General features: G+C 47.0%; 1 protein-coding gene across 1 annotated transcript in view; it reads right to left on the reverse strand.

Moving 5' to 3' along the window:
- LOC132571993 (gamma-aminobutyric acid type B receptor subunit 1-like) overlaps nt 1–18,256 on the reverse strand; it is a 188,857-nt gene that overhangs the window by 101,470 nt on the left and 69,131 nt on the right. Inside the window, exon 2 of the mRNA XM_060238785.1 lies at nt 12,200–12,279. Within this exon, the coding sequence (XP_060094768.1) occupies nt 12,200–12,217 (18 nt within the window). The 5' untranslated portion in view covers nt 12,218–12,279. The remainder of the gene's footprint in view (nt 1–12,199; nt 12,280–18,256) is intronic.

Below are 18,256 nucleotides of genomic sequence, written 5' to 3' on the forward strand. Positions count from 1 at the left end.
CAAGAAGCAGGCAATATTAAAGAGTGGGCAGTGGCTTGCAGTTGGTGGGCAGAGTTACCCAGTGGACAGAAGGAAGCATTTGGAAGCCCAAGATGGAAGTCAAAATTACACAATGAAGAAGAAGAAGAATACCAGATTTATACCCTGCCCTTCTCTCTGAATCAGAGACTCAGAGTGGCTTACAATCTCCTATATCTTCTCCCCCCACAACAGACACCCTGTGAGGTGGGCAGGGCTGAGAGGGCTCTCACAGCAGCTGCCCATTCAAGGACAACTCCTATGAGAGCTATGGCTGACCCAAGGCCATTCCAGCAGGTTGCAAGTGGAGGAGTGGGGAATCAAATCTAGTTCTCCCAGATAAGAGTGCGCAAACAACCACTACACCAAAGTGGCTCTCATTTTGCTTGCATTTTGCCCACCAGGCAGCCAGGCAGTGGTGCAGACATTTTGCTTGCACTCCTGGAAGATAAGCAGCAGCACAGTATTTGACATCTCCAAGAAGACAGGGAGCAGCCAGTTTGGTGTAGTGGTTAAGTGTGCAGATTCTTATCTGGGAGAACTGGGTTTGATTCCCCACTCCTTCACTTGCACCTGCTGGAATGGCCTTGGGTCACCCATAGCTCTGGCAGAGGTTGTCCTTGAAAGGGCAGCTGCTGTGAGAGCCCTCTGCAGCCCCACTCACCTCACAGGGTGTCTGTTGTGGGGGGAGAAGATAAAGGAGATTGTAAGCTGCTCTGAGTCTCTGATTCAGAGAGAAGGGCGGGGTATAAATCTGCAATTCTTCTTCTAGGGCAGAAAGGACACAGAAAGCTGGGACTGAGGCCCTGTCTCCCTCAGACATTTCTGTTTGAAGAGTTGGTCCTGCCATGGAAGTGGGCACAACTCCATATCTGTTGGTCCTCCAGCACACAGGACAAATATGAATGTTTGGTAGCATAGTGAGGGCTACCATAGAGTAGTGGTCAGGGTGTTGGATTAGGAGCTAGGTGATCCATGCTTGAATCCCCACTCTGCCCTGGAAACTAACTAGAGGACCTTGGGCCAGGTCTACCTTCTCAGCCTAACCTCCCTCACAGGGGTGTGGTGAAGATGAAGGGGAGCATGAGGGTGTAAGCTGTCTCGGATCCCTGTTGGGGAGAAAAGCGGGGCTATAAATATCCAAGTAAACTGGTAAATAGGACTTGAATAGATGTTGGCACGGAAGCAACACCAAGAAACAGATAGGGCCACGGTGCGTCCACTCCAACAAAGAGCACATTTGGACAAGCTTGCTATGTGTGTGCAGTCACTGGCAAATATACGCAGTTATAGCTCACAGAGGGTGGCTGAAACTCACACCTTCTTAACTAGCAGGGGGTCAACAGCTACAAAAGAATATTGATGTCTGTTCTGGGGAAAGGCCTCACTACTCAAAGCAGGGCTCATTTTTACACATGCAATGAAGCAAGGCAGGAGAGGGGGCACTTCCACTTTCAACTGCAGGTGGAAGGACACTATTTCTTTAACTGCTATCCTCCAGTTGACTACTGCCCTACATTTTTTTGTAGCAGGAACTCCTTTGCACATTAGGCCACACACCCCTGCTGTAGCCAATCCTCCAAGAGCTTACAGGGCTCTTATTACAGGGCCTACCGTAAGCTCAAGGAGGATTGGCTACAGCAGGGGTGTGTGGCCTAATATGCAAAGGAGTTCCTGCTATAAAAAAAGCTCTGCATTTAAAATTCCTTGCCAACAGACAACCAACAAAGAAGAGTTAGGCTAGAGCAGGGCTGTCAAACGTGTGGCCCAGGGGCCAAATCAGGCCCCTGGAGAGCAGGTCCGTAGGGGGCTCTCACCCCCGGGCTGCTGCTTCCCTCCTGCGTTACTTAAATCACATGGGAGGGGCATCCAGGAGCAGCTACTGCCCCTCCCATGCCATTTATAGGGCCATGCCATTTATAGAGCAGTCACCAGCCTCCTGCATGATTTAAAGGGCCCCCTCTCCCATGGCCCCCTAACCCTGCTGCCCCTAGCTACAGGGCTGCTGGAGGGCTTCTATCAGACCCCCAAGCAACTGGCTGTCATCTGCTTCCTTTTCCCTTTCTCTTGCTTCTTTCTGCATCACAGCTTGCTTTGCAAGGCTTGCTCAATCACACAGGAGCTACAGAGGAAAACCTCTATTTGCTCCATTGGCTGAGGCTCCTTTTTTGGGAGGAAAGAGGGAAGGCAGTGCTTGCTTTGCCAGGCTCTCCCAATCACACAGCAGAGCTATTGAGCCAAACCTCTCTTCCTTCTAGTAGCTGAGGCTCCTCCCTCCCCCGAGTTCCCTAGGGGAGGAAGGAAAGAGCCACAGCTTTCGTTGCCCGGTTCCATGAATCCCATGGGAGAGATACAAAGAAAGCACCTTTAAGACCGAGTGCTAACGTTTTGAGCATGTTTTAATTTTTTTAAAAAAAATCTTTAATTGCGTTTATCTGCGACCTTTAAAAAGTTTATATCTCTGCTACCTAATCTTAAATAGGTACACACATGGCCTGGCCTGACATGACCCAGCCCAACCCAACATGGCCTGGCCCAACAACATCTCATTTATGTCAGATCCGTCCCTCATAACAAATGAGTTCGAAACCCCTGGGCTAGAGCTTTATTCCCTCACGCATTCATTCACTGTTTTCATGAAGGGCTGTTTTTTAAAAAACAAACTGGACTATGTAGTCACACTTTTTGTCCTCTTCTGAAACCCACTTCAATATTCTGCTGCTTCATTAGCACAAGTGTCAGTGTGTTGGGAGCCAGCATGAGCGAGTTCTCTAGAGGGGGGGCAGATACATTTTCCAAAGGGGCAACAATGAGACAAGTTCTGGGAAATCCTCATGACACCAATGGACAGACATTGGGGCCTGCCACACTCTGTCAGACTGGTGGTGGAGGTAAGTGCTGTTGAGTCGCAGGCAACTTACAGCAACCCTGCAGGGATTTCAAGGCAAGAAACCAACAGAGGAGGTTTGCCATTGCCTGCCTCTGCCTAGCAACCCTGGGCTTTCTTGGTGGTCTCCCATCCAGATACTGACCAGGGCTGAACCTGCTCAGCTTCGCAGGATCTAATGAGATTAGGCTGGCCTGGCCCATCCAAGTCAGGGCTCTGTTAGCCTAACCCACCTGAAAGGGTTACCGTGAGGATATGTTAGGATGCTGCCCTGAACCAGGGCCGGATTAAACTCTGTGGAGGCCCCTAGGCAGTCAAAATCTCAGGGTGGGGAACAGGCTTGCAAATTATCTCAGAGCTGGAGTGACCACCCCACTGCCTGTGGCCCCCGCTGCAGCCTGCAGGCACCTTCTCAAAAGCCCCTTTGACAAAACTGTGGGGGAGAGGCAGAGAAAGGCAAACTTGGCAGTGATGCCAGCATCAGCCACACCAGGCAAGTCAGGCAAAGAGTGGCTCAGTTGCTGGCTGTGCGTGCAGACTGGGAGGGCTGCAAGCAGGGGGGAAACCGGGGTGAGAAGCCAGCTTGGGTCCCCTATAGGCATGGGGGCCCATAGGCCAGTGCCTACTTGGCCTAATGGTTAATTCAGCCCTGCCCTGAACTCCTTGCAGGGGCGTAGAGCGTAAACATGACACTAAATGTTGTGTTGACCAAAACAGGGAAGAGACGCTACTCGCATTCTCCTCCATCTCTTCCACCCCATTCGTACCTGTTTATGTTATTTTTTAGTAAAGCTCTGAGCTGTCTTTTGAAAGAATCCACTATTCGTGTCCTCACCTTGTCAGACAGCATGTTAATTTCATTTAACACTTTGTCTATTTCACTTTCCCCATTAATTCTGCTGTAGCCATCTCTGTTCCTGACAACTTGACAGCTGGGTTCTACTTCAAGCAAGGCCCCCCCAAATGCAGCCTAGAGAGTCCTGTGATGGGACATTTCTTTAGAGAAGGACTGATGCACTGTCACAGACGGGAATGCCAAAGGGGAGGGAGCGATGGCTTTCTTATTTCCCATGAAATTTGGGAGAAACAGAAGTCCTAGAGCAGGAGTGTCAAACATGTGGCCTGGGGGCCAAATCAGACCCTTGGAGGCCTCCTATCAGGCCCCTGAGCAACTGGCTGTCATCTGCTTCCTTCTCCCTCTCTCTTGCGCCCTTCTGCATCACAGCTTGCTTTGTGAGACTTGCTCAGCTGCACAGGAGCTATAGAGCAAAACCTCTATTTTCTCCATTGGCTGAGGCTCCTCCCTTGGGGAGGAAGGGGGAGAGGCAGAGCTTGCTTTGCCAGGCTCTCTCAATTGCACAGCAGAGCTACTGAGGCAAGCTTCTCTTCCTTCTATTGGCTGAGGCTCCTCCTCCTCCTGGTCACCTGGGGAAGGAAGGAAAGAGCCAGAGCTTCCTTTGCCCAATTCCCTGAATCCCATGGGAGAAATACAAATAAAGCACCTTTAAGACCGAGTGCTAATGTTTTAAGTTTTTAAAAAATCTTTAATGGTGTTTGTCTGTGTCCTTTATAGAGTTTGCATCTCTGCTGCCTAATTTTAAATGAGAAGAAGACTGCAGACTGCAGATTTATACCCTGCCCTTCTCTCAGAATCAGAGACTCAGAGCAGTTTATAATCTCCTTTATCTTCTCCCCCCCCCCCCCGACAACAGACACCCTGTGAGGTGGGTGGAGCTGAGAGGGCCCTTTCAAGGACAACTTCTGCAATAGCTGTGGCTGACCCAAGGCCATTCCAGCAGGTGCAAGTGGAGGAGTGGAAAATCAAACCCGGTCCTCCCAAATAAGAGTCCACACACTTAACCGCCACACTAAACACATTCCCTGGAGGGCAATGGCAGCTGCAAAGGGCTTAGCCCAACAAGGTCTTATTTATGTCAGATTTGGCCCTCATAACAAAATGAGTTTGACTCCCCTGTTCTAGAGTGACATCACAACCTCACTGAGCTCCCTTCCCTCTCCCAAAGGACACGCTCCCCAGACACCACCCCCAAATTTTCAAGCTGGACTTGGCAATCCTATTCATAGCACAGGTAAGAGATGAGCCAGGGACTTTCTGACTGATGAGCAGCAGGGTGAATGCAGGCTGAGGCATATGAGGTGGGCGTGTGAGGGAACGATCGCATAAATGCCAGATTCCATACAGATCCACTTAAAGGTCATTATGTAACTGCAGATGGCCGGGGAAGGGGGTGATTCCAGGGATGTAACGGCCATTACCCAGATGGTGCAAGATAATGGAATGAAAGAATGAGATGAAAGGATAAAATGAGGCGAAATGTCACAAATAGATTTCAGGCTATGCCCTCTTCCACCGACTCCTCCTCCCCTGTCCAGGTAATGCAGTGTTGGTTTTCTGCGGAATGAACAGCTTTAGGTTGGTGCATCAGGTCAGTAGCCCACAAAACATCTGTGGTTCTTAATTTGATTTTGAGAAAGGCTGTAGAAGTACCACCAAGATCAGAAATTGTACCATAATAGCATTAAGAAATTGAAATGTTTAAAGAAGGAACAATCCTCAATCCTCAAAACTGAAAAGTGAATCGTGTAGAAATAAATTATTTATGCAAAACAGTGCAAGAAAACTCAGAAATAATCATAGAATCGGAAGGGACCTCCAGGGTCATCTAGTCCAAACCCTGCACAATGCAGGAAATCCACAAATACCTCTCTCACACACATATATCCCCCATGGCTAAAACCTCCAGGATCCCTTGCCAAACTGGCCTGGAGAAAAATTGCTGACTGACCCCAAAGTGTCAATCAGTATTTCCCTGGGTGTGTAAGAAAGGGTCACAAGAACTAAGCACTGATGCAAGGCATCCAACCCTCCTCATAATCTGCCTCATTCACAGGATCCTCATCGCTGTCAGATGGCCATCTAGCCTATGCATAAAAACCTCCATGGAAGGAGAGCCCACCACTTCCTGTGGAACCACTCTAACTGTCAGGAAGTTCTTCCTAATGTTTAGCTGGAAACTCTTTTAATTTAATTTCAATCCATTGGTTCTGGTCCTACCTTCTTGGGCAACAGAAAACAATTTTGCACCATCCTCTATATGCAGCCCTTCAAGTATTTGAAGATGGTAATCATATCACCCATTTTGTAGAAAGAGGTGCTGGAGCTCATTAGCACAACTCATTTCCGTAACTCATTTGCATACACCACACACCCCTGACATCACTGGAAGGTGTACTAAATTATATCCACAGCATCTACCTTAAAATGTTTCTTGAATTACAATGGTCATAATAAAACCTTACCCCCATCATACTTTTAAAATTACTTTCTCCTATGTGGCCACAGTGGCATGAGGAAGATTTCCATCTGTTTTATGTGTTTTGGTTATTTCCCCATTTTTTGTAGGGAAGAATATTAGAAAGTTTATCAAATCTTACAGTTCAGCAAAATTCTCGCAGGGGGTTTCAACAATGGAGCCCAGAAGGAAGTATTTGGGTGGGTGGGGGGAGAAAGAATGCAGTCAAAATTAGAGGTTCTGGATCTCTGCTCCTGTAAGCTCCTGCCCAAAATGAGATCTGATATCACCTCTCAGTCATCTCCTCTCCAGGCCAAACATACCCAGCTCCAAGGCTTTTTTTTTGTAGCGGGAACTCCTTTGCATATTAGGCCAGACACCCCTGATATAGCCAATCCTCCAAGAGCTTACAGGGCCTACTGTAAGCTCCAGGATGTTTGGCTACATCAGGGGTGTCTGGTCTAATATGCAAAGTGTTCCTGTTACAAAAACCCCTGCCCGGCTCCTTCAACCTCTCCTCATAGGGCTTGGACTCCAGACCCCCTCACCATCTTTGCTGCCCTCCTCTGGACACATTCCACCTTGTCTATATCCTTCTTAAATTGTGGTGCCCAAAACCGAACACAGTACTCCCGGTGAGGTCTTACCAGAGCAGAGTAAAGTGATACCATCACTTCACGTGATCTGGACACTATACTTCTATTCATACAACCCAAAATTCCATTTGCCTTTTTAGCCACTGCATCACACTGCTGACTCATGTTCAGTATATGGTCCACTAAGACTCCAAGATCCTCTTTGACTACCAAAAAGGCCATGTTGGGGATCCTGAGACTGCATGGACAACCACCACATGGAAGGCTGTAGTAAGGAGGAAAACTGGGCAAGGCTGAGCAAAAATGAACCAAACTGGATCAAACCCTATCGGTGCAGAAACGACATAACCCACATGCACATAAGCATCCATGAATTTACACAGATCTCCATTCGTTCAATCGATTTTTTTTTTGGTAAATTGGACCTGGAGTCTGGTCCTCTTTGCCAAAACTAAGCCACTTTAGGTAGGGTTCCCAAGTCCAATTCAAGAAATATCTGGGGACTTTGGGGGTGGAGCCAGGAGACTTTGGGGGTGGAGCCAGGAGACATTAGGGGTGGAGCCAAGATCAAGGCTGTGACAAGCATACTTGAACTCCAAAGGGAGTTCTGGCCATCACATTTAAAGGGGCGGCACACCTTTTCAATTCCTTCCTTCCATAGGAAATCATGAAGGATAGGGGTACCTTCTTTTGGGGCTCATAGAATTGGACCCCCTGGTCCAATCTTTTTGAAACTTGGGGGGTATTTTGGGGAGAGGCACTAGATGCTATACTGAAAATTTGGTGCCTCTACCCCAAAAAACAGCCCCCCCAGAGCCCCAGATACCCACGGATCAATTCTCCATGATTTTCTATGGGAATAAATCTCCATAGGGAATAACAGAGTTCCCAGCAGACATTTCCCTCCCCTCCCCCCCGCTTTCTGATGACCCTAAAGCGGGGGGAGGGCCTCCAAACCGGGGGATCCCCTGCCCCCACCTGGGGATTGGCAACCTTAACTTTAGGTCTGGTCACCTGCATAGAGCTCCATGGAAGAAAAGCCTGATTGTAAATAAAGCATAAGCCTTCAAGCATTTTATTAAAGCTGTACAGTAGTGCTGTGGCAAGGTAGATGCTTCAGTGCCCGAGCTCTCCTCTTCCCGGCAACGGTGCCTCGCCGCTGCTATTTGTAAAAAATGAAATGTCAGGGGCTTGTGTTCCCTTATCTTTTAGAGCCAGACCTTTGCCAAAAGAAAAAAGAAAAAGAAAAAAGGGGGAGATAAAGAGGAAAGCCTGGCTTGTGGAAGAATCCAGATCTTAATCAGCCCTGCTTAACTATCAGCACAGGGGAACATCGCCCGGCATGAGAGGAATATGCCTGATGTCAAAAAGATAGATGGGCGCCGTAACTGGGCTGCCTTCTGCAGCGCCAATGAGAGCTACAAAGAGAATCATCACTGTGTGGAAGTGGCCGATGAGTCAAGGGTACGAGGAATGAAGTATTGCACACGCATGTGTGAATCAGCCTTTTTACAGCAAGGTGGCGTGTGATTCTCTTTGGTGTCTCTGTAATGATCGTATGTCAGGACCAATGTGATTTGTGAGCCTTCTGCTGACTGCTTTCTATGCTGGACGTCTGTTAACAGCCATCAGACATAGCTTTCTTTCTTTTCTTTTTTTTAAGCTTTTCATCCTGGAACAGGAAACTGTTCTTTGAGCACATTGGTAGTGGATATTTCTTTGGAAATGCTGGTTATTAGTACTCCAAGTCAGAGTGCCACCTATCCATCTCTTGTATTTTTTCATCCCACCCTTCTTCCGATTCACCGGGGACCCCAACATAATGCCCTAGGCAGGGATGGAATTCTAGCAGGAGCGCCTTTGCATATTAGGCCGTGCATCCCTGATGTAGCCAATCCTCCAAGAGCTAGAGCCTTGTAAGCTCTTGGAGGATTGGCTACATCAGGGGAGCATGGCCTAATATGCAAAGGAGCTCCTGCTAGTATTCTACCCCTGGCCCTAGGGCACCATGGCACCCAGACGTGCCTTTTCTGGCACTCGCCAAATGTCTTTAGAAGGTGGGTGAAGCCAAGTGGGGCTTTCTGATTGACCACCGGAGGTTTGATTGGCTGTGCAGATTTTTTAAAATGTCACTTTGGCGTCTGCTGCCACCGCCACTGCCACAAGGATCTTCACTGTGTGACTGAAGGTAAGCTGTGGCAGCAGGTCTGTGGTTGGCTCCACCTCCTTCAGCAGTCATTTTATGGCTACGCCCACAACATGGTGTCAGTATTCCAAAGCTACCCACAGGTTCAAAAAAGCTGGAGATCCCTGCAATACACAGTTCTCTCTTCCCCTTTTTATCCTCACACGACAACCCTGAGAAACGCAATAGGTGGCCCAAGATAAGTCAGTGAGGTTTATGACTGAGAGGGGACTCGAGCCCTAGGCTCCCAGATCCTAGTGTGATACAGTAGCCACCCCATCCCACCCCATATACTCTCATTCATACTCTGAATTCCGGCTCAAGTGAGCCATGCACATACAGCAGTGAAACAAAGACAGTTGCCCTTGAAGGTACATAAATGCAAGTGTACATTTTCAAACTACTAGACTGGGAGAAATCTTTGAAAAGTTTCCTCCATGGTTCTGGGAAGAGAAAATGCCCTGATCAGCATGGTTACCTCTTCTTCCATCAGGGCATACAGACTCAACGGGAGCACTGCTGGACATGGGCCTCCTGTAGGATGAACAGAGGGCAGGGGTGGCCAGTGGCATCTTTCAACAGCTTCAGCTGGTGAGCCAGCTATGGCTCTTCCTGGGCAGAAAAGATCTTGCTGCTGAGGTGCATGACCTGGCAACATCTAGATTAAAAAGGTAAAGGACCAGTGCAAGCACCAGTTGTTTTTGACTCTGGGGTGACGTTGCTTTCACAACGTTTTCATGGCAGACTTTTTACGGGGTGGTTTGCCATTGCCTTCCCCAGTCATCTACACTTTCCCCCCAGCAAGCTGGGTACTCATTTTACCGACCTCGGAAAGATGGAAAACTGAGTCAACCTGGAGCCGGCTACCTGAACCAGCTTCCGCTGGGATTGAACCCAGGTCATGAGCAGAGGGCTCTGACTGCAGTACTGCAGCTTTACCACTCTGCGTCACGGGGCTCTTAACATCTAGTTTAGATTACTGCAATGTGCTTTCCATGGGGCTGCCTTTGAAGACTGACTGGAACAGGGGTGGCCAAACTGCGGCTTGGGAGCCACACGTGGCTCTTTCACACATATTGTGTGGCTCTTGAAGCCCCCACCATCCCATTGGCCAACTTGGAAAAGGCATTTCTGTCTTTAAATCACTTCTCCAAGCCAAGCCAGCCAGCAGCTTGGAGAATGTATTTAAATTTAAAGTTGCTTTCTTTCCACCTCTTCTTCCTCCCTCTCCCATCTGTTTGCCTTCCTTCCTTCCTCCCTCCCTCCCTATCTTGTGGCTCTCAAACATCTGACGTTTATTCTATGTGGCTCTAATGTTAAGCTAGTTTGGCCACCCCTGGTCTGGAAGCTACAATTGATACAGAATGTTGTAGCCAGAGTGTTAACTGGAGTGGGTCTAAGGCACCATATCACTTCAGTCTTTCATCTACACTGGCTCCTAATTTGTGCCCATGCCCAATTCAAGGCACTTGAAAGTCTTATCCAGCTTGGGATCAGCATACCTCAAGGACTGCCTTACTTAAGAACTGCTTATGAACCTAACCTCACCACTCTGGGCATATCCAAAGGCCATGCTTTGGGTACCACCATCAATTGAGGCTAGACAAGTGGCCATCCAAGAAAGAGCCTTCTCCATTGCAGTGATGAAACTCGGAACTCCTTCCCATAGGAGAGTCATCTGTCTCCCTCTATCATTGTCTTCTGCCTGTGAACTGAGTCCTTTCTGTTCTAGCATTATTAGCCCTCCTCCCTCTTTGTGTGTTCATGTGTGCTATATATTTTATTTCACTGTTTTAAATATTTTCCTATATTTGTACTTTAAATGCTGTTTTAATGTCTGATATGTTGATGCTCACTGCCTTGGGAACCTTACATTGGGTGTGAAAGTGACATAGAAACATTTAAACAATTTTTAAAAGAAAAGAAAACATCCTTCTACCTATTGTTCATCTGTCCTTGCCCATCTCTCTCTAATCAGGGGCAGAACAGTATGTAGAGTTCCATTATGCTGTTAACTGACTTGTTAACTGACAGAATGCAGCTACTAGGCCTGCAATTTAAAAGGTGATTGTCATGGACAAAGGGCTCTTTAATCCTTGCCTCCAGTTTGCTGCTGGAAATTGGGGACCTCAAGTTGTTTTTGGCTCCAGTGAAGAAGAAAAAAAGAGTTTTCCCATGGAGGGGGGGCAAGGAGGCACTTTTCAGCAGAAAAATGGGGTGCGCTGGGGTACCAGATGTACTCTTTTTTGAGGATGTGCTCTTTTTGTTTGCCTATCCTCTTTTAGGCTCTCTTAAAAAACTGATTAAGAGCCCCGTGGCACAGAATGTTAAAGCTGCAGTCCTAAGCTCTGCTCATGACCTGAGTTCGATCCCGGTGAAAGCTGGGTTCAGGTAGCCGGCTCGAGGTTGACTCAGCCTTCCATCCTTCCGAGGTTGGTAAAATGAGTACCCAGCTTGCTGGGGGGAAATTGTAGATGACTGGGGAAGGCAATGGAAAACCACCCTGTAAAAAGTCTGCTGTGAAAATGTTGTGAAAGCAACGTCACCCCAGAGTCGGAAACAACTGGTGCTTGCACAGGGGTCTACCTTTACCTTTTAAAAAAACTGATAAAAATGTCCTCTTTTGGGGTTGGGAGGTTAGGAAAATTCCTAGTAAGTTGCAATTAAAAAGGTAAAAGTAAGCACCAGCCCTTTCTGACTCTGAGGTGACGTTGCTTTCACAATGTATTCACAGCAGACTTTTTACGGGGTGGTTTGCCATTGCCTTCCTCAGTCATCTACACTTTCCCCCCAGCAAGCTGGGTACTCATTTTACCGACCTTGGAAGGATGGAAGGCTGAGTCAGCCTTGAGTCAACTACTTGAACCTAGCTTCTACCGGGATCGAACTCAGATCGTGAGAAAAGAGCTCAGACTACAGTATTGCAGCTTTACCACTCTGCGGCACAGGGCTCTCTAAGTAGCAATTACCAGCACTTAAATCGTAGTGGTATTTAACCTGAGATATGTCATAGTGATTACTTGTTTGAAGCAGTCAGTCAGGAAATATGTCCTCTTTTGTGCTTTTCAGAATATGGTAACCCTAGGTGCACAGAAAGGGTGAAACAACTTAATTCCCACTGCATGCTGCTGTCCCCACCCTTTAAATGTAGTCACCATGTCTGCACGTGTTAAAGAAAACAGCCATTCACTCTGCATACCTTTCTCTTGGAGATCATATCTCCCCAGCCCACGGACAGGATGCTCTGGACCCAGGTCTTCTTGGCTTATTCTTCCAGCCCTGATGGGGCAAAGGAAAAAAAAAGTGTTATTACAATCTAAGGATAACCTTCTTCCTTGATGATGAATGCATTTGGGGAAAAAGTATTGTAAAACTTTGTGTCAGGGCAAGGCTGGAACTATAGATCTGGAAAATGTACACATTAAGTGACCTGATGATACTTTCCCTGGACCCTTCCCAGGATCCCATGACCAGAGATGCGAAGTAACTCTCTAGTCCTTTCCCTTGCAGAGATATGCTCTTTTCCTTATAGCTGTGCAAAGGCAAGGGATAGAGACTTCCTTTTTAAAAAATGAAAGCTGACAATTCAGAAAACCTACCGTAAATCAATATATCAATATCATGGTCCTGTTTTTAAAAGATAGATAGATAGATAGATAGATAGATAGATAGATAGATAGATAGATAGATAGATAGACAGACAGACAGACAGACAGACAGACAGACAGACATGCGCACACACACACACACGCACAATGAAACCACTTATATTTGCGGGGGGGGGGGGTGAGTTTTGGCAATTACTGACAGTCCGTCAAAACAGGTGATTGGAGGTGATGGGGAGCAGGTGGGACAACGAAAATCAACAGAAATGTAATGTACGAGGAAAAAGGCCACTCAAAATTTGCTTCCAGAAAAAAAGATCAGGGTAAATGTGGTGTCAAAAGAAATGGGAAAACTGGGATGGGGGGAGGATGAAGTGAAAACTAAGGGCACAGAAATGCATGTGGAGATCAGAGGATAAACCACAGAAATATGGGGCCAGAACCAATGAAAAAATCCCTCTGGAAAAGCCTCAGGTCAGGAAAATGACAGAGAGGAAAGGATGAACCCCTCTCTTTCTACATGCCATGGTCCTGATGTGATTTGGGTTAGTACATGTCTCATATGAAGTTCCATAAGGTATAGATGGAACACTCTACCTGGAGCAGTGATGCTCCTTGGTGCTTGTGGGGCCATGATGGGAGGACTTCTGGAGTCTGACCCCACTGGTGGACATCCTGATGGCACGTGGTTGCTGGCCACTGTGTGACACAGAGTGTCGAACTGGATGGGCCATTGGTAGGGTTCCCTGTCCCCTGGTCTGGGCGGGTGTCCTCCCAATTTCAGGGGTTCCAAGCTGCCACCCACCAGCTGGCCGGTGGGGGAAGCCCCACCCCCAAACAGCTCCTTCCTGCACTGTCATCACTGCCACTGTGATATCGCCCAGAAGTGACATCATCATGCCGGGCACATCATACATGGATGCTCTAGCATTTTGGCCCAAATGCTAGAGTGTTCGCCCACGACGTGCCTGGTGTGATGATGTAACTTTCAGGTGATGCACACAAAGTGCACACAAAGGAACATCCCAGAAAAAACCCAGGAGGCCTCTGCTGAAAGCAAGGTAAGACCTGGCAACCCTAGTCATTGGCTTGATTTAACAGGGCTTCTGTCATGTTCTTTTGTTCATTTGATTGTAGAAACCCAGGCAGGACCCATGGGGAAACTATATCTTGTAGTTATAAGCTTCAGCAATCAAGGGTATAGAAGCCAAGCAATCCACCTATATGTGTGAACTCGGCCTTGGAATCTACTCAATAGAAGCAGAAATCTGCAGCACTGAACAGACTGAACTCTGAACAGGTCTCTCAGTCATGCCCATGTCAACAGTGTCTGTCTTTGAAGCAAATGAATGGCTGGATAAATCACAATCTGAACAATCCTCAAGCAAAGTTTACATGCTGACATTTTCTAGCAAAACCTGGAATTTTGATCCTCCTAATTAGATAACTGACAGTGTTTTCAGTTGTTGATGCTGTTGGGTATGAAGGGGGAGGAGATGAAGTGAGTGGAGTCATATTTGGACAGTTTGATTCAGCACAGTGACTGCACATCACACAGGCATGCCTGAATCACATGTGCATAGCTCTATCATACCTTGGATCTTCCTCAGGAAGCTGGTCAGACCCAGGGCTGGCTCTAGCCCTTCTGGAACCCTAGGCAGCACAGCTCCACCCCCGAGTCAGGAGGCCTGCTGCCTACTCATGAGTAGCCCTGCACCTGCCACCCACTTGCGAGTAGCCCTGCATCTGCTGCCTACTCGCAAGTCGGTGGCAGGCACAGGAATAAGATGCTGGCCATGTCAAAGTCAATAGGGCTGAGCCTTAGCGATTGGGGGGGCGGGCAGCAGGCAGAAAGGGAGGGAAGGAAAGGTGCAGTGGTGGTGATCTGGCGGGAGGGCAGAAATGGAGGGAAGGAAAGGTGCAGTGGCAGCGGTGATCAGGGGGTGGGCAGAAAGGAAGGGAAGGTGCCATAGTGGCGATGGGGGGGGCAGAAAGGGAGGGAAGGGAAGGAAAGGTGCTGTGGCAGTGGAGGGGAGAGAGGCAGGCAGGCAAACTAGGCATTTGTCATCAGTGGGCGGGGAGCCCAACTTGACGCCCCTTCCCTCCCAGTGCCCTAGGCAAGTGCCTAGTTTGCCTAGTGGGCGAGCTGGCCCTGGTCAGACCAAAGTATCTAACCAAGGGGCTAGGTAAAATAGCAGGACATAGAGTGAGAGACCAATGTGTCATGTACTGGTTAGAATATCCAGGGAGTACTGGGCAAGACCCAGGTTCAAATCCCTTAGGGTTAAGGTAAAGGTAGCTCTCATGGATTGCTGCCTTGACGTGGCGAGAGGGCTTGCACGGTTCAGTGAGGCTGTGGGCTATGCCATGCAGGGCCACCCAAGATGGACAGGCCACAGTTGAGAACCCAGACAAAATGTGATCCACTCGAGAAGGAAATGGCAAACCACTCCAGTATCTTTGCCAAGAAAACCCCATGGATAGTAACAAACGGCTAAAAGATATGGCACTGGAAGATGAGCCCCTCAGGTCAGAAGACGCCCAATATGCTACTGGGGAAGAGCGGAGGGCAAGTCCAAGTAACTGCAGAAAGAGTGAAGCAGCGGGGCCAAAGCTGAAAGGACGCTTGGCTGTGGTTGTGTCTGATCATGAAAGAACAGTCTGATGCTGCAAAGAACAATACTTCATTGGAACATGGAATGTAAGATCTATGAATCAAGGCAAGCTGGATGTAGTCAAACAAGAGATGGCAAGACTGAACATCGACATCTTGGGAATCAATGAACTAAAATGGACGGGAATGGGTGAATTTAACTCAGAGGATCACTACATCTATTATTGTGGGCAAGAGTCCCGTAGAAGAAATGGTGTGGCCTTTATAGTTAACAAAAGAGTGAGAACGGCAGTAATGGGATACAATCTCAAAAATGACAGAATGATCTCGGTTCGTATCCAAGGCAAACCATTCAATATCACAGTAATCTAAGTCTATGCCCCAACCACTGATGCAGAAGAGGCTGAAGTGGACCAGTTCTATGAAGATCTACAACACCTTCTAGAAAACACCAAAAACAGAGGTCGTCCTCATTAAAGGGATTGGAATGCCAAAGTGGGAAATCAAAAGGTAACTGGAACAACTGACAAGTTTGGCCTTGGAGAACAAAATGACACTGGGCAAAGGGAACAAGCTGGTCATAGAAAACACCCTCTTCCAACAACCTAAAAGGTGACTCTACACAGGGACATCACCTGAGCAGAGAACCGGGTTCGATTCCCCACTCCTCCACTTACACCTACTGGCATGGTCTTGGGTCAGCCATAGCCCTGGCAGAGGTTGTCCTTGAAAGGGCAGTTGCTGTGAGAGCCCTCTCCAGCCCCACCCACCTCACAGGGTGTCTGTTGTGGGGGAGGAAGGTAAAGGAGATTGTGAGCCGCTCCGAGACTCTTCGGAGTGGAGGGCTGGATATAAATCCAATATCTTCTTGTTCTTCTGATGGGCAACACAGAAATCAGATTGATTATATACTCTGCAGTCAAAGATGGAGAAGCTCCTTACACTCAGCAAAAACAAGACCTGGAGCTGACTGCAGCTCAGATCATGAACTACTCATTGCAAAATTCAGGCTTAAACAGAAGAAAACTGGGGAAGCCATTAGGCCATTCAGGTTTAACCTTGATCACATCCCTTATGAATATACAGTGGAGGTGAAGAATAGATTTAAGGGACTAGAGTTGATAGACAAAGTGCCTGAAGAACTATGGACGGAAGTTCATGACATTGTACAAAAGGCAGCAATCAGCACCATCCCAAAGAAAAAGAAATGCAAGAAAGCAAAGTGGCTGTCTGATGAGGCTTTACAAATAGCTGAGGAAAGAAGGAAAGTGAAAAGCAAAGGTGAAAAGGAAAAATTCACCCAACTGAATGCAGATTTTCAGAGAACAGCAAGGAGAGATAAGGAGGCCTTCCTGAAGGAACAATGCAAAGCAATAGAGAAAAATAATAGAATGGGAAGGACAAGAGATCTCTTCAAGAAAATTTGAGAAATCAAGGGAACGTTTTGTGCAAAGATGGCCATGATAAAGGAAAAAAAGGTAGGAACCTAACAGAAGCAGAAGAGATCAGGAAGAGATGGCAAGAATACACAGAAGAATTGTAGAAGAAGGATCTCAATATCCTTGACAACCATGACAGCGAAATCGCTGACCTTGAGCCAGACATTCTGGAGAGTGAAGTCAAATGGGCCTTAGAAAGCATTACTAACAACAAAGAGAGCGAAGATGATGTTATCCCAATTGAGCTATTCAAAGTCCTAAAAGATGATGCTGTTAAAGTGATGCATACATTATGTCAACAAATCTGGAAAACACAACAGTGGCCACAGGATTGGAAAAGATCCGTTTATATTCCAATCCCAAAGAAGGGTAATGCCAAGGAATGTTCAAATTATTGCACCATTGCACTCATTTCACATGCCAGCAAGGTCATGTTAAAGATCCTACAAGCTAGGCTTCAGCAGTATATAGATTGGGAACTACCAGAAGTTCAAGCCGGGTTTCAGGGAGGTCGAGGAACTAGAGATCAAATTGCCAACATTCGCTGGATTATGGAGAAAGCATGGGAGTATTAGAAAAACGTCTATTTTTGTTTTATTGACTACGCTAAAGCCTTTGATGGTGTGGATCACAACAAACTGTGGCAAGTCCTTAAAGAGATGGGAGTACCAGACCACCTCACATGTCTCCTGAGAAACCTGTACAAGGGTCAAGAAGCAACTGTCAGAATGGGATATGAAACAACTGATTGGTTTAGAATAGGAAAAGGAGTTCGACAAGGATGTATATTGTCACCCTATTTAATTTATATGCAGAGTACATCATGCGGAATGCTGGCCTGGATGAAGCACAAACTGGAATTAAGATTGCCAGGGAAAACATCACCAATCTCAGATATGCAGATGACACCACTCTAATGGCAGAAAGTGAGGAGGATCTAAAGAACCTCTTGTTGAGGGTAAAAGAGGAGAGGTATAACCGCTCTATATGCAGCTTTTATAGATTTAAAGGCAGCATTTGATTCCATCACAAGGCAACGATTGTGGCTTCCAATATTGATAAAAGGCTCCTATTTCTTATTCGTGGCCTCCATGAAGAATCATTTCTTAGGGTGAGATGCAATATGCAAGGATTACTCACAGAACCAATAAAAATTAAGAAGGGCATAAGACAGGGTTGTCTTTTGGCCCCCATCTTATTTAATTATTACATCAGTGATATGGTGGAACATATGACTGATATTAAATTACACCCCCCAAAGCTGGCTCTTCGCCACCTTTCAGTACTGCTATATGCAGATGACGTGGTACTGTTATCTAGAACACCTATTGGGTTGCGGAGGGCATTAGACAGCTTTTTTAAGTATTGTGAAAACGAACGTTTGGTAATAAATTTTGAAAAAACAAAAGTGATGGCATTTGGTAAAAAAGCCAAGAAGAGGTATTGGACTATGAAAGGGGAGAAAATAGAACAAGTAACAAAATTTACTTATTTGGGAATGGTAATTCAGGATACAGGCGCCTATACTGAACATTGTAATATGAGGGTGGAGAAAGCTGAGAAAACAATGTATGCTATCCTGAGATTTTTTCGTTCTA

This window comes from Heteronotia binoei, chromosome 5 (assembly GCF_032191835.1).
Source record: "Heteronotia binoei isolate CCM8104 ecotype False Entrance Well chromosome 5, APGP_CSIRO_Hbin_v1, whole genome shotgun sequence".
Taxonomy (NCBI): domain Eukaryota; kingdom Metazoa; phylum Chordata; class Lepidosauria; order Squamata; family Gekkonidae; genus Heteronotia; species Heteronotia binoei.